Source organism: Myotis yumanensis, unplaced genomic scaffold, assembly GCF_028538775.1.
Source record: "Myotis yumanensis isolate MYYU_CA2020_CCGP unplaced genomic scaffold, mMyoYum1.0.hap1 SCAF_8, whole genome shotgun sequence".
In the NCBI taxonomy this organism is placed as follows: Eukaryota; Metazoa; Chordata; class Mammalia; order Chiroptera; family Vespertilionidae; genus Myotis; species Myotis yumanensis.
This window is the reverse complement of record NW_027223759.1, coordinates 34457676-34472579: the sequence shown is the minus strand read 5'-3', so window position 1 is coordinate 34472579 and position 14904 is coordinate 34457676. Positions and strand designations below refer to the sequence as shown.

General features: G+C 49.8%; 1 protein-coding gene across 2 annotated transcripts in view; it reads right to left on the bottom strand.

Annotated features, from left to right (window-relative positions):
• The window catches only part of UBE2F (ubiquitin conjugating enzyme E2 F (putative)), a 33075-nt gene extending 18899 nt beyond the window's left edge, over positions 1-14176 (bottom strand). The window contains exons 1-3 of one of the 2 annotated variants that reach the window (XM_070422509.1): positions 14050-14176; positions 9115-9248; positions 2043-2072 (exon numbers count right to left, since the gene is read on the bottom strand). In XM_070422509.1, coding sequence (XP_070278610.1) covers positions 2043-2072; positions 9115-9232 — 148 coding nt within the window. In that variant the 5' untranslated portion in view covers positions 9233-9248; positions 14050-14176. Of the gene's footprint in view, positions 1-2042; positions 2073-9114; positions 9249-14049 lie in introns of those variants that run through there. The other variant, XM_070422508.1, reaches the window with a different exon arrangement.
• Between the last annotated feature and the right edge of the window lie 728 nt (positions 14177-14904).

Here is a 14904-nt window from a genome sequence, read left to right as displayed (position 1 = left end):
CAAATTTTTAGGTAAAGCTAAAGCTACACTCTATGGGTTTTTAACTCTATGGGTTAAAAACCGCAATCTGTAAGATTCATATTCAAAGACAAAATGAACTGTGTTTAAGTGGAAAGTTGTTGTGGTCCTTGATTAAATGTCTAAATGTGTGTAAATGTTTAAGTTCAGGGCGGGGGAGAAGACATGATGGGAGGAGAAAACAAGAAAATCACTTCTTTTTGTTGTTGTTAATCCTCACCTGAAGATATTTTTCCCACTGATTTTTAGAGAGAGTGGAAGGGAGGATGGGAAGGGGAGAGAGAGAAACATTGATGTGAAAGAGACACACTGACCAATTGCCTCCTGCACGCACCCTGATTGGGGCCTGGGACCAAACCTGCAACCCAGGTACATGCCCTTGACTGTGAATCAAACTTGAGACCCTTTGGTGCAGGGGCTCACGCCCTAACAACTGACCAATACCACCAAGGCCACTTCATTTTTTCATTAGAAAAATGTCCTTAGATACAAAATTTTAAAAGAATAGGAAAAAAGGCCCAGCCAGTGTGGCTCAGTTGGTTAAACATCATCCCATGCACCAAGGTCACCAGTTCAATTCCCAGTCAGGGCATATGCCTGAGTTGTGGGCTCAACCCCCAGTAGCGGGCATGAAAGAGGCAGCCAATAGATGCCTCTCTTTCACATCAATGTTTCTCTCCCTTCCCCTATCTCTCTAAAAATATCAAAACATATTTTTTTAAAAAAAGGAAAAAAGCCCCAGCCTGTGGCTCAGTTGGAGTGTCGCCTCCGTACACCAAAAAGGTTGTGGGTTCAATCCTTGGTGGGGGTGTGTAAGAGGCAACTGATTGATGTTTCTCCCTCTCCCTCCCTCTCTCTAAAAAATTAACCAAAAAATAAAACAAAAACAAATGAAAAGATTCCCAGGTAAGGGTTTAAATTAAAAAATAGGGAAAAAAGAGAATAGTATAATGAACTATTAGTATAATAGTTCACCCAGTTTCAACATTTTGCCAATCTTGCTCTGTCTAACCTATCTAAATACATGATTGTTTGTTTGTTTGTTTTCCTGGAACAGTTGAAAGCAAATCATTTATAAATACTTTAGTAGGTAGAAAGATAACCTTTTAATAGAATCCCAAGATACTTCCTTCTAGTTCTGACTAAAAGAAAACTTTGAGGTCAAGCAATCCAATGACTTTTAAGACCCACAATAAGAAACAGTTTATATCACAGCCCACTATAACCATAAATACTATATATTAAAAATACTTAAAAAAACCAATATGAACTTACCCTTAGACACTGATTTCATGACTACTGAAGGATGTACCCCACGATTATCTTTCAGCTTTAGGAAATGGGCCCCCTCTCTCCCCAGTCATATGGGCACTCTGTAACCTTCGCCCAGACTGGGAGACCCACTTGTAAAATATTTCACCCACATCACACACATCCTCAGTATCAGAACAATTTTTTAACCAAGTATGACGAGAAAAAGTTTTAACTCAAAAAAATATTTAAATGGCCAAAGCTTTCAGACTTTGAAGGTCTTAAGAAAGGAACGATGCCACATATCACAGGTTCACTGCCTGGACAGCAGGCCTGCTCAGGAGTGAGGGCTGCACACGGTCTGAGTGGGAGAACCAAGCATGGGGCAGGGACCTGGTGACATCAGCCAGTACAGCCATCCTACCTCATGCACAAAGATAAATGAGCACTTTCTGGACCAAAATGGTGCATCAGGATCACTAGCAAAACTAGGGCTGTGCATTATTGATTTATAGACCTTTTCACTCAAAGACGATGTGGGCAGATAGGAAACCTAGCCAAACGCACCTCTGCTACATTGAGGAGAGAGACACCGCCTGCTACGGTCAGAAAGACTCATTTCCTCCTATCAGAGCCTTGAAAATGGTCTGTTCCCTGCCTGCACAAAATTAAAGCATATTCCTACCATACATGAAATACAGGTTATTAAAATGCACAAGTTTCTTCATGCAATTACTTTTCAGAATTAATGTTGGACGGGGAGCTATACTTACAAGGTAAGTTAGCTTCAAGTTCTGCAACCTCTGTAGAAACAAAGAGATTATTGTTAATATCAATCAGTCAATTATTCCACATGAAATTACCAGCTCTAAATTCACAATTTCTGCCAGAACTGAGGAAAAAATAAGTAAACTAAACAAACCAAACCCTACACTTGGCCTTAAGTTTAGACTTTAAGCCAGTGGTTCTCAACCTTCCTAATGCCACGACCCTTTAATACAGTTCCTCATGTTGTGGTGACCCCCAACCATAAAATTACTTTCGTTGCTACTTCATAACTGTAATTTTGCTACTGTTTTGAATCGTAATGTAAATAACTGATATGCAGGATGTATTTAGGCGACCCCTGTAAAAGGGTCGTTTGACCCCCAAAGGGGTTGCAACCCACAGGTTGAGAACCACTGCTTTAAGCCATGAAGTTGCTTTCAAATATACAAAGTGACATGTAGGATGCCACCAAATACAGCCAAGGGCCCTTGAGAGTTTACTTTCAAAATGAAAACCATAACATTAACACAGAAATTACCTCTAGGTAAACAGTCTCAGACTGTTTTCTAAAACCTTGTTCCCCCCAAATATAGAAGCTCCTTCCCTCAAAATTGATTTATTTATATACCTGTGTCTCTTCCAACTTCTCAGACCTGCCTTCCCATGATGGCTCACCTACTGTGTGCTGCACTTTTCAATGAGAACTCCTCTGCTGGGGCCTCGCCTGTGTCCGTGCCCATGCCCTTGGAGCCGCATTCCTTGGCCCCAGTGCTCTCCTCCAGGGCCTGTTCTATCAGTCACTATAGCACTGAAGCCCAGCATCCCTCTGCCAGCACAGAGGTACAAACCCCCAGCCATCCTGCTACTACACAGCTGGACTTGGGGGGGCACCCAGAAATAACTGGGCAGGCAAGTGATCTCTGCCTCAGGCATAAGAGAATGCTCTGGGATCCGCTCCAGCTGTGGAGACTAAAAGAAGGAGGAGGGTTTTGAGTGGGCTCCAAAGAACAAGAATTTAGTCCTGTAGAGGTGGAGGTAAGTTAGTGATGTGCAAAAGCAGAGAACACTGACAGGCACAGAAGCCAGAGCAGTGTGGTGCAGCCAGAGCAACGGGAAAGGAGGCCAGGATCGTGGAGGTCCCAAGAGCACGGCTTAGAATTCTAAACTGTATTCTGCAGCATCAGCAGCCAAGGAAGATCTCTGAACCAAAGTTCTTTTTTTTTTTTAAATATATTTTATTGTTTTTTTACAGAGAGGAAGGGAGAGGGATAGAGAGTTAGAAACATTGATGAGAGAGAAACATCAATCAGCTGCCTCTTGCACACCCCCTACTGGGGATGTGCCTGTAACCAAGGTGCATGCCCTTGACCGGAATCGAACCTGGGGCCCTTCAGTCCGCAGACCGATGCTCTATCCACTGAGCCAAACCGGTTAGGGCTGAACCAAAGTTCTTAAGCTTTGCCTTTAGGAAGGGCACAGCGAAGGCCAGGTGACCTGTGAGCTGAGCACTTGGATAGGCAGTAAGGGCCTGGCAGAGGCAGGGAGAGGCAGGGTGCTTGAGGGCAGAGCATGGAAGGGGCTGCCAGCTGTGTGGGGCGAGAGGAGTCCAAGATGGAGCATAGGGCTGGGGAAGCCCTGGGAGAAATAAGCCGAAATCTGGGTGCATGACCAAAGTCAGGGTCGAGGAGCCCCTGCAGAGTGATGCCACCTGAGGTCATGAGACCAACAAAGTGGGGAGACTGGTGAGAAAAACCTCAGCAAAAAGCAGAGCACAAGAAGCCGGGAAAGTTAATAGTAAGAAACAGGTGGAAAACTATGGGGAAATGTGGTGATTCATTAAAGAGAGGACAGACTGGTCCAAGGGGAATGAGGCCCAAGGCATGGCCAGTGGGTGTGATGGACCCAGCTGAGGGCATTCAAAACAGCAGGAAGGCAAGTGGAATGGTGGAAACCAGATTTAAAAAACTAAAAAGCAAATGAGTGGTCAAAATATAAATGCTACAGGTATAAAGATTTCTTCAAGTGATGTGGGGAGGGATGAGAAGAGGAGGGGAGGGGAGGGCAGAGGCCACCGTGTTTGCAAAGCTGAGTGCTGAGTGCATTAGTGGGAAGACTGGCGGGTGGTTCTGTTCTCAGGCTAAAAATTTAGGAAACCCACAGGCCTTTGACTTCAGCTGATTAAGAATCTGGGTAGGGACATGTGACCCACGAAATATATCAGCTTGGGAGTCCAGAGGTTTGGAATTGCATCCACAAAGTGGAATGGGGCAGGGGAGCCAGGAACACAGTCCAGGGTGTTATAGCCAATCAGTGGAGCTGGGCGTGGGGAGAGCAGTAACCCTAATCATCCTCTGGCCATGACTGGAAAAGGACCAGATTTTGTGGTGAAATGCAGCCTGGGAGTCTCCCTTCTTGGCAGTGTTATGTTGTACATTCAAACATATGCACTTAACAAAACAACATCATGGAGAGCCCGTGAGAAGTTCAATAACATAACTCTCATAACGACCACAGTGATCTTCAGTTTTGGCCTCCTGACTAGCCCACTATTGCCCTACCCTAGAGCAGAGTGCTGACGAAAGAAAGCAGGGTGTGGAGGACCACAGCACTCTGCATTCCGAGGCATCCACACTAGGTCCTCTGATGGGGAGGGGCAAGGGCCTTGCTCTGCTCCAACAGTTCACACAAGATTTCATTGTATCAGAAAAGCAGACATTTTATAAATGAGTCATTAATATTAACAACTTTAAGTGTTATCCATATAATTAAACTATGTTTTTAAGGCAAATTCTATTTACATATTTTATTATACTATTATTTAACTTTTTATTGATAAGAATTTGCAAGAAACGGTCCTTGAGGCCCTTCTTTTGAGATAGATGCTGGCCACAGGAACCCCGCTTTCTCTGGGGGCCTATGCCATCTGCAGTCAGGAGAGCTCTGCTCGCTCAGCTTTACAAAAGCCCAGTGAAATGTGCCCAGAGGATTTGAGGGAGGGGGCACCTAATGGAAGTGAAATGTTTGAGAAGACCTTCTAGTGCTAAGGGAAGAGAGGAGGTCTGGACCCAGGGGGGCAGGGAGGTGCTGACCAGGGCATGATGATGACAGAGCCACAGCAGCAGCCCCCACACGGCTGGCACAGGCGGAGGACGCCTCACTCTAGGACAGGATTCTCCACCCTGGCTGCAACGCCAATCACCTGGGGAGATTTTTCCTTTTTCAACAGCTTTGGTGAGTACAATTTACACACTAAAAAACAGACCTACTTAAGTGTATGATTCAATGATTTTTAGTGAAATCTGGAGTTGTGCTACCATTGCCACAATCTAGAACAGGATGGGGAATGTCTGGCCAAAGGGCCATATAAGGCCCGAGAAATCATTTGGTCTGGCCCTGCCAAGGCATTAGGGGTGAGTTAATTAAATGTTTGACCAAATATAGCAGGCCAATTTTTAAGCTGATAATTTTGTATGTTATAAATATCCAAATGGCCCGTGGCAGAAAAAAGGTTCCCACCCCTGATCTAGAACCTGCAGAGCAAACCCTGCCCCCTCAGCGGTCCTGCCAGGCCAATACACCAGAAGTCCTAGGTGGGCCCAGGCCTCTGAGTTGCTACTCTCCCAGGGTACAGGAAATTGCTGTGAGCTGTTGTACCAAGCTATATTTATACACAGCTGGTTACACAGACAGCCTTAACAACTTCATACTGTAGTCTAGACTTAAATTCCTAAAATGAGCACTATGCTTGCATTTCCATGTTCAGTGTGACTCACTCAAAGAAGGTGGACAGGGCCAGGGAGAGCCCTCAGACCCAGTCCAGCAATGACCCCCACCACAGGCAGGACATCTGCAGGCTTCTGGTCCAACAGCCAGTACAGCAAGGAATACCATTCTAGCCCTGGCCAGTTTGGCTCAGTGGATAGAGCGTCGGCCTGTGGACTGAAGGGTCCCAGGTTCGGTTCTGGACAGGGGCACATGCCTGGGTTGCAGACTCAATCCCCCCAGTAGGGGGCGTGCAGGGGGCAGCCAGTCAATGATTCTCTCACTGTTGATGTTTCTATCTCTCTCCCTTCCTCTCTGAAATCAATAAAAATATTTAAAAAAAAGAAAAAGAAATACCATTCTGGGGGCACAAGGACTTCAATAAAGATGCCAGGTACTCTAATTCAGCCCAGTATACAAGACAAAACGAGCCACAGAGGCTCACGCGGTGTTGCTCTCAGGGAGCTGTCACAAATGACAATAGTTTCTCTACACCTCCGATGATGGCAAATACTAGTCATTAACATCAGCAATTACCACCTTAGAATCCATGTACACTAAGACTCTGACCAAAGAAACAAGTGGACTGCTTTAAATGTTGAGGCCTCTTGGAAAAGCAGCCACCCTTCCCTGCATAACCTTAGTGCCAAAGGACATGACCCCACCTGTTCCGTAACAAGAAATTCAGATATTTTTACACTGCTTAAGGTTTCACCTGTCCCAAGATGCTAACACCTTCACCACACACTGGCCCTGCCTTTCTGGGAGGCACCTGGCACCTTGCACAATTCCGTGGCTGCACAACTTCCTTCTGAGAAATGAGACTCTTTTCCTTTCTAACTAAAGATCAAACCACAGAGCCCACTTGAAGCATGACTGCACAGAAAGACCAGAAGAACCTGCACTCCCTCCATGGCGGAGAATGAGCAGACTTGCCCAGCCCTGCGACAGTACCTGGCCCTCAGCCTGGCACACACAAGGTGCTCAGGAAGTGCTTGACAAACAAGCACACTTGTTGGCAAGATGGCAGTGAATGTTCTGAGGCATGAGGAGCCTTTCTCCTGAGATAGCTGGGGACAAAGGCTGCACACAGATTCATTCCTTTTAGAGTCCCTGATTCCAGACCTGAGCTTGAACTCAGTCAGCTCAGTTCCAAATCTCCACACTTAACAAAGACTAACATAGGCAAAAAGTGCCTGCCAGCCTGCCTGGTGCCCCTTGAGGGTCAGAATCAGTAGACTGATAGCAAGCAGGCACTAAGTTTGCTGAGTGGACAAGTGAAGGAACAGGGACAGACATACGCCCACTGCATGAAAAGGGCCACCTTCTGAAAGACAAGAAGTCAGCAATTCTGCCCGAGGGCCTTTTGGGGAGATGGGAACACCATCAGACTCAACAGCCCCACAAAGGTTCAGCAGGAGCGCAGCACCAACTGCCCTTTGGCCGAAAGCACTAGTTCCCAGTCAGGCTGTCGTGAGTTGGGGCCAACAGGAAATGCACAGATCTGACACCCTCTCCCCACTGTCCCCAGCTCACAGGGTTCAGAGCAGGCAGTGGCCCTCGATCCTAGCCCAGACCACTGGATTGTTCTACACTCCCCATTTCTGGCCTGGAGACATCCTTGAGAACCATCCTGGGGGTTCAAATGACGAGCTGGTGTGGTGAAGGTGTCAGTATGGTAGAGGGTGGGCGTGGCGGCAGCACCTCACTTGGCTGGGCCCTTTAGGACCTGAGTTTCTTTCCCGAGTGCTAGCTGCTCTGAGACAGGTTCTGGTGTATCCAAGGAGAACTAACTCCAGCCTTCTGTTGTCCTTCAGAACTGGACCTCGCAGGTCCTGGAAGACACCTCCTGCCCTTGCAGTAGGGGCGAAGTCCAGCATGGCGAGCCCCAGCGGGCTACCCAGCTATGTCAGGGCCGGATGTGTGTGGGAGCCTCTCTTCTCTGCATTTGTACTTCTGTCCTGCTCCTTCGTTCCTGCTTGCTAGGCCTGCCCGAGAGCCTGCCCTGCACCAATACGTGGGTCCAGCTGTCCTCCTGCACTAAAGCTGCCCTAGCAAGTTTCTCAACCTCCTGAGTCCAGCTTCAAAATGAACCACCACCCAGGATTAGCAAAGGTCAAACTAGATTTGCACTAGAAAGTGCCCAACAGAGGGCCACTCTGTTGTGCCCACCCTCCACTCCAAGGACCACAACACACATCAAACCCTTTTCCAGGTGCTGCCCGGCTCCCTCTCCTCTGTAGATGGAACCCTTGGGCTAGCACCCGGAAAAGAGACTCAGGTCCTAAAGGGCCCACCCAAGTGAGGTGCTGCCACAACTCCACAGGATAAAGCTGCTTAGAAAACCCACTGCAGTCCAGCGCTCTCCCCGACAGAACAGACAATGCTAAAACGTATAAAATGATTCTTACTCTACCAGGAGGCATAAGCCAGAGCTGAGTCAACATTAGGGGGCAGCAGAACAAGGAAGCATGCGCCCCTGAACCTGAGGCCTTCCTGTTCCCGTTCCTTCCCAAGCTGAGCACTGCTTCGTTTCTGAGAAGGCCCAACACAGCACGTGCGTACACAGCGCGTGCACACGCATAGCTCCCTGACACTCAGTGTCAGGATATCAAATACCAGTCACCCCCACGGTGTCTGCCTAAAAGAATAGGAACACAGGCAGTTCTAACAAACTACTCACAAACCAGTGCTTCCTAGCTCCTCACACTTAAGAAATGAAAACACATGTCATAAGCTCTTCCAAGCAGGGACTGTTTCTCCCTCCACTCTGTAGTCCTTGACCCTAGGAAACTGCCTAAGCACCTGAGAGCTGTAAGTCTGTGCAATGAGTGATGCAGAAGCGGCGCACAAACGCATGTGAGCCACAGCTCTGGGACAATGTGCTGTTAATTCTGCAAGGGGAACTGTTTGCACAGGCTCTCCTCAGGCTTTGACTTGACTAAATGGAGAAGGATCCTAAGAGATTACCCAATACCACTCCCTCCCTTGGTGCTGAGTCCAGAAGAAACAAAGACCCCTCTCCTAGGAGTCTACACTGACAGCCAAGACCAGAGTGGTGGACCTGCTGACTCTCAGGACTTTACTCCTCCCACCAGCACCCTGGCAGCCCCACAGAGAATACTCCAAGTACGTAAGACACACCAGTTTCTAATCCACTTCCTCACCAGCAGCACTCCCACAGCGCACAGGCTGTAAGTAATAAGGGGTTACACTTTAACATATTTTCAAACAGGCTGCTTCACACCCCAACAGAGCCCCCAGCCATCCTTCATGTTATTGTGGGATATAAAGAGCTCACACGGATGTCATCACCTTTAACGAGCAGTCTGTCTCTCACAGACACCCTCCGAGTGGAGTCAGAGGCTGTGGCTGACGTCCGGGACCCTTTGAGACCATCATCCCGCTTCAGTTTGCTCGCCAGCGTCAGCATTACTGCTGCCTTTACCCTGAAAGACAGATGGAAGGTCAGTTAAGAACAAGTCTCTAGACAGCAGCTGGAGACTGACCACAACCATGTAAGTGGTTTTCTTTTCTTTAGTTGTAGAAAAATTTAGCATATTAGCTACATGAAGATTGGATTCCTTCATAATAGATTTGGGTAATCTCTACACCATCCTCTGTAAGTCCAATTTTTTAAAGTATGAGTTAAAATTTTTAAAAGGGATTTAACACTCACTGGGTGCCAGGCCCTGGGGTATGGTGGGGAGAGATCTCCCAAGCTCACAGTCTAGGGGAGCCTCCACTGACAGGTTCCCCTTGGGCTCACCACTGTCCATGTAAGTCTGCCCTTCCCCACTGCAGGGACATGCACCTGTGTGTGCCCCACATGCTGGGCCCATGGCAGACTGGGGGGGAGGGGGGAGTGTCAGCCTCTGGTGAGGAGAGGACACTGTGATGCTTTGCTTTCCTTCTTCAAGAAAGGCGGGGCTAGAACCTTAATAAGCATCTTCACATTTATTTATTGTTTTTTATTTACATTTTTAGGCAATATCAACATCAAGATTAAGTTATAACGAATGCCCCAAAAATAGATTCTCTTTGCTGGCTGCATCCAACCCATCTGTGTTTCAGATTCCCACTGAGAGCTCACAGGTAAGAATAATAAAGACCAACACAGGTGATGCACACCTGACTGCTTGGAAGAAAGGGTTCAAGAAATGTCACTAAATCTGTACAGGTATCACTGTCCTTTAGAACAGCAGTCGCCAACCTTTCAGACCTCACGGACCACCGGCTGGCGACAGCTGCTCTAGAATCTGCCCTCCATCTCTACATAAGATGCCATTCACCTGCTATGCCTCCTAGTTCTTACTTGCTTTGGTACAGCTGGAAAGGGACTCGAGCTTCTTCTGACTATGGACACAAATCGGTCACCAGCCCAATATTTCCATAATTTCCTGCATTACCTTAACATCAATTCCTTTCAATACCACTGATCATTTTCAAGAGAGGGCCCTATCTGGTTTTGCTCAGTGGAAAGAGCGTCGGCCTGTGGACTGAAGGGTCCTGGGTTCGATTCCGGTCAAGGACACATGCCTGGGTTGTGGACTTGATCCCCAGCAGGGGACAGGCAGGAGGTAGCTGATCAATGATTCTCTTTCATCATTGATGTTTCTATCTCTCTCCCACTCCTTTCCTCTCTGAAATCAATAAAAGTATATAATACATAAATAAAAATTTTAAAAACTTCCAGAGGAAAACTTGATCTAAGCACAGAACTTTTAGTTTGAGGCTAAGATCTTTAAAAGCAAAATATGTATAAGGGTACCCCTCCTTCCTGAGTATTTTTTTACCATTTTAACCCAAGTCCATTACATAGCTTCTCACACTATCTTCTATATCCCTCCAGAGACTGTAAGGTTTTATTTTCTACTAGAGGCCCGGTGCATGAAATTCATACAAAGGGGGGGGGAGCGGGTCCCTCAGCCTGGCCTGCATCCTCTCACAATCCGGACCGCTGGCTCCTAACCACTCACCTGCTTGCCTGATCGCCCCTAACTGCTTTCCCCTGCCTGCCTGATCGCCCCTAACTGCCTCTGCCTCAGCCCCCCACCACTGTGGCTTTGTCCAGAAGGATGTCTGGAAGGACATCTGGTCTATCCGGTCTAATTAGCATATTACCCTTTTATTCGTATAGATTATTTGTACCATGAAAACAATATATTAAATATCTTCTGAATTGTGACCTCTGCAGACACACACATGTGCAAACACACACATGTGCATGCACACACATACACATCTCTAACCCTTAAAAAAATCACTGGTCTAAATCCTTCAGAAGATAGTTCAACTACACATTAGGGTTCACAAGCTATGAGAATTTCAAATCTGGGAAGGCATTCTACTCTTACTTGCACTTTTTACAAACGTGGACGCCCAGACCATGGGGGCCTGGGGACTAGTTTGTCTGAGGTCACTCAGCTGCCAGAAGCAGTCACCACAGAAACACTAGTTTCCCTTCTGGAGATGATGGGAACATTTTTACCTTGAGTGTGGTGATGGTTCCAAAGGTATATATCCATCCAGCAATTTGTATACTTTAAAACATGTGCAGTTAGTGTACTTCAATTACACCTCAAGAAAGTTGAAAAAAAGGTGAAAACACACCAACACTAGCTTTTTCATTCCCATCTATCGTCATCTTTTCAGGTGGACCTATGTAGAGGTATGGACCACAGTCAAGGAGCACGCCTTTTCAGGTTTACCCAGAGCAGGGGCTCCCAGTTCACTTTATAAAGTAACTTCACAAAAGCGGGGGCACTGGGAATGGGAACAGAATGAGAATACCTTTGGGTGCTGCAGCCCACAAGCTACCAGAGACAGCTCTTGCTTAGCGAACCCCACCTAGAATGATCCATCAGGCACCCTTAAGCAGATTTGGACCACAAGGCAGGGCTTGCCTCCCAGTCAAGCCCACTGCTATGCACCGAGAATGAGCACATCAGTCCTACCACATCGTCAGGGCCACCTGAGGACAATGGCCAAAACAGGCATCTGTCACTTGGGGTCTGGCTGGTAGCACTTGATTTTTATCCTCTACCTGACCTTGGCAATGAAATATGGAAAGAAATAAAATAAAAGCACAGCACGTATAGAGCTCAGCAGGCAGCACATGAGGAAAGTCACGAGAAAGAGCCCCGTGGAAAAGCCAGGGCATGAGCACATGCCTGGTCCACACCCAGCTTCCTGGGTGGGCCTACACTGAGGGAGCCACTCAGAGGGCCCTGGCCAGACTCACCGCACCAAGAAAGGCTCACACCAGCACTATTCTGTGCCCCTGCAGTCTAAGGACTCTGCTTAGTTCTTTCATAACCCTATTGCCCCACACTCAGTTCCTCTCTGGGATAAGCCCACACTCAATTCCACTTAGGTTCCTGGCTTGAGATCTTCAAGTTTGTGGTCCTTGATAAAACATACGGGGCACTGACTGTGCAACGTATAAAAGAAAATAACACTGGTGTTTCCTCTTCCACATAAGATAATACAAGACTTACTTCCCTAGCATTCTAAGAAAATTAAGTATATAATGACCATCTAGTTCTCCACCACCTATATCATTATCACATGTCACTTTAGGGATAAAAGGTCTAATTTGGAAATGTGTCCACAGATGCTAAATTAACACTTAAACAAAGAGATTTGAAGAAAAAATAGTTATTCAAACTTGCCAAGAGGTTTGCTGAACAGCTCCAATTGATTCAGAATTCTCTTTTCCTTCTTCAGTATGCTTCATTCCCTGAAGATCTGGTTTAAAACTAAACTTCCCTTTCCTGCAAATTACACTCTGACTAAGGCAGCATTTTCGGAAACAGATCAGCACGTAGCATGCTCAGTCTCTAAATTCCACACATTTAAGTTCCTCCTTGGGTGGGACTCGATTTCAGACTGCCATTTACTAGTTTCATCATCAAGTAAGATTGACTCAGCCCACCTGCAAGTACTGGCAAAATCAGACCATGTCACCTGTGCAGGGACACTGGGGCCCGGCAGCTCACCGTGGGGAACTCCTGGTTTACAATTCTTCCTGCCGTGAAACACCCGTCCAAGTGTAAAAGCTGGGACTGAATGCAGGCCACTAGGGAGCAACCACACCAGCTTCTCCAGCCAGAGAGGCCCAGATCTGGACCCAAACAAGTCCACACCCCCCTCTCCTCCTGCAGAAAGCCAGGGCCCAGGAACCTCCCAGCAGGCCCCGGAGTCCCTCGGGTTGGCTGGTCAGCCTTTGGAGTGCAATCCATTTATCTTCAGCAGTAAGCCTGCCCCTTCCGCACCCGACCACCTGAAAGGCAGGTAGGTCCGGGCGGAGGCCCTCAAGTCCCCCAGCAGCTGGCCGGGTGCTGACTTGTCTCTGAGCACCTCTCCCACCTGCACCCGGCCCCTGCCTCATCCCAACCACAAGTCCTCTGCACAAGGCAGGCCTGCCTCCTCCCTGCTCCCCAACACCACCCAGCATGTCATTTCTGGAAGCTTCTGCTCACTGGGATGCCCAGGTCCGGAATGCCCTCCTTCCCTTCACCACCCAATCCCACTCCTTGCACAGGAAGAACACGTTCCCGCCCGGATTCCAGCTTCTCCGCGAAGCCTTCCCCGGCCGCGGCCATCCTCCCAGACCTACTCCCGCGCCGGAGGAATGCGGACAGGGGCGGGCCCAACCCCGCGGGGACCAGTGGAGGAAACCGAGCCGCGCCGAGGGCAGGGCCACGCCCAAGCTTACACACCAGCGGCACCGGGTCTGGACCCGGGACCGGCTGCACCGATCGTTCCAAGATGTCCTCCGTCCTCCCTCGTCCTCTCCTCCGCCCCCGGGAACAGCTTCCCAGCTCGCCGCGGCCGCCCCCAACTGCGTCAGGTCCCGGGCCGACTCCATGGCGGTCGCAGTCGGACTGCCGCGTCCGAGTCCCGCTCCCGCCGCCACGGCGGGACAGTGACCTTGGACCGGCGCCCGGCGCTCGGTTTCCTCGGGACAATGCGGCCAGCAGCACCCCCGCGATGGCGGGCCGAGCGAGGACGGCCGTGTGTGTGCCCGACACGGCTGGTGCTCCTGCGGGCGGCCCCTCCAGCCCGGCCAGCGCCCCGGCCCCGGCCGGTCCCATTCACGCCGCCCGCCCGGGAGCAGCCGCGCGGCCTGAGGCGGCCCCGGCGCCGCCCGCCCTCGGTCCGCCGGGTGCAGCAGCGCCGCGGGAGCCGAGCCGACCGCAGGCCCGCGACCACCCCTCGCCCGCCGCGGGGCCGCGCGCTCCTCACCTGGGCACCTCGAGACAGGCGAGGCGGGCCCGGCGCCCAACACCATGCCCGGCCGGCCGGCGGCGGCGAGACGCGGCCCCTCACAGCCGCACCGGCTTCGGGCGGCGGGACCGGAAGTGGCGGGGCGGAGACTCGGCCCCTCTCCGCCGCTGCTGCTGGGACTGCGGCGGGCGCTTTAAAAAAAAAATTCAAAGCGCTGAAGAACTTTATTTGGCGCACGAAAGGCGAACAACTGCATGAGCTGAAGGCGGCGGGGCCTCGCTCATTGGCAGAGGGTGCGGCCGGGGGCGGGGCGGAACTCTCAGTCCTCGCTGATTGGCGGGTGGCGGCTGGGGGCGGGTTCTCCCAGTCCGCTGCGGAGCCTGCGCTTCCGAGCGCCCGGGACGCTGCGCCTGGTTACTGCGTCCATTCATTCCGCCCCGTGCGGGGCCTGCGCTGCGTTTCAGAGACCCGCGCTGCACCGGAACTGACCGCCTCGGTTCGCGTCCCCGCTGTGTGCCCAGCGCAGTGCCCAGGATGCGGCGGACCGGGCCTTCCCCACCGCCTGCAGTGGAGGGGGTGAGAGGGCGGGGCGGTCAGACTGCACACAGCCTCCCACCCTCGGTGCGCCATGGCGGAGGCTGCAGAGGAGTGGCTGGGCCCTTTCCTGTTCTTGTCTTACTGGGTTATATTCCTTCTTTCATCTTTTACATTTTTGTAAAGTGCTTTAAAAGTCTTTCAAATTGTACAAACTCTTCTCACGTCCATTTGTGTGATTGGTGATAAGGGGCGGGGGTTGGGGAGCAGCGCTCCAGCAAGGCTCCTGGAGGAATGCGCCATCTGAAAGATGAGGTTCACCACCTAGACCGGGAGGAA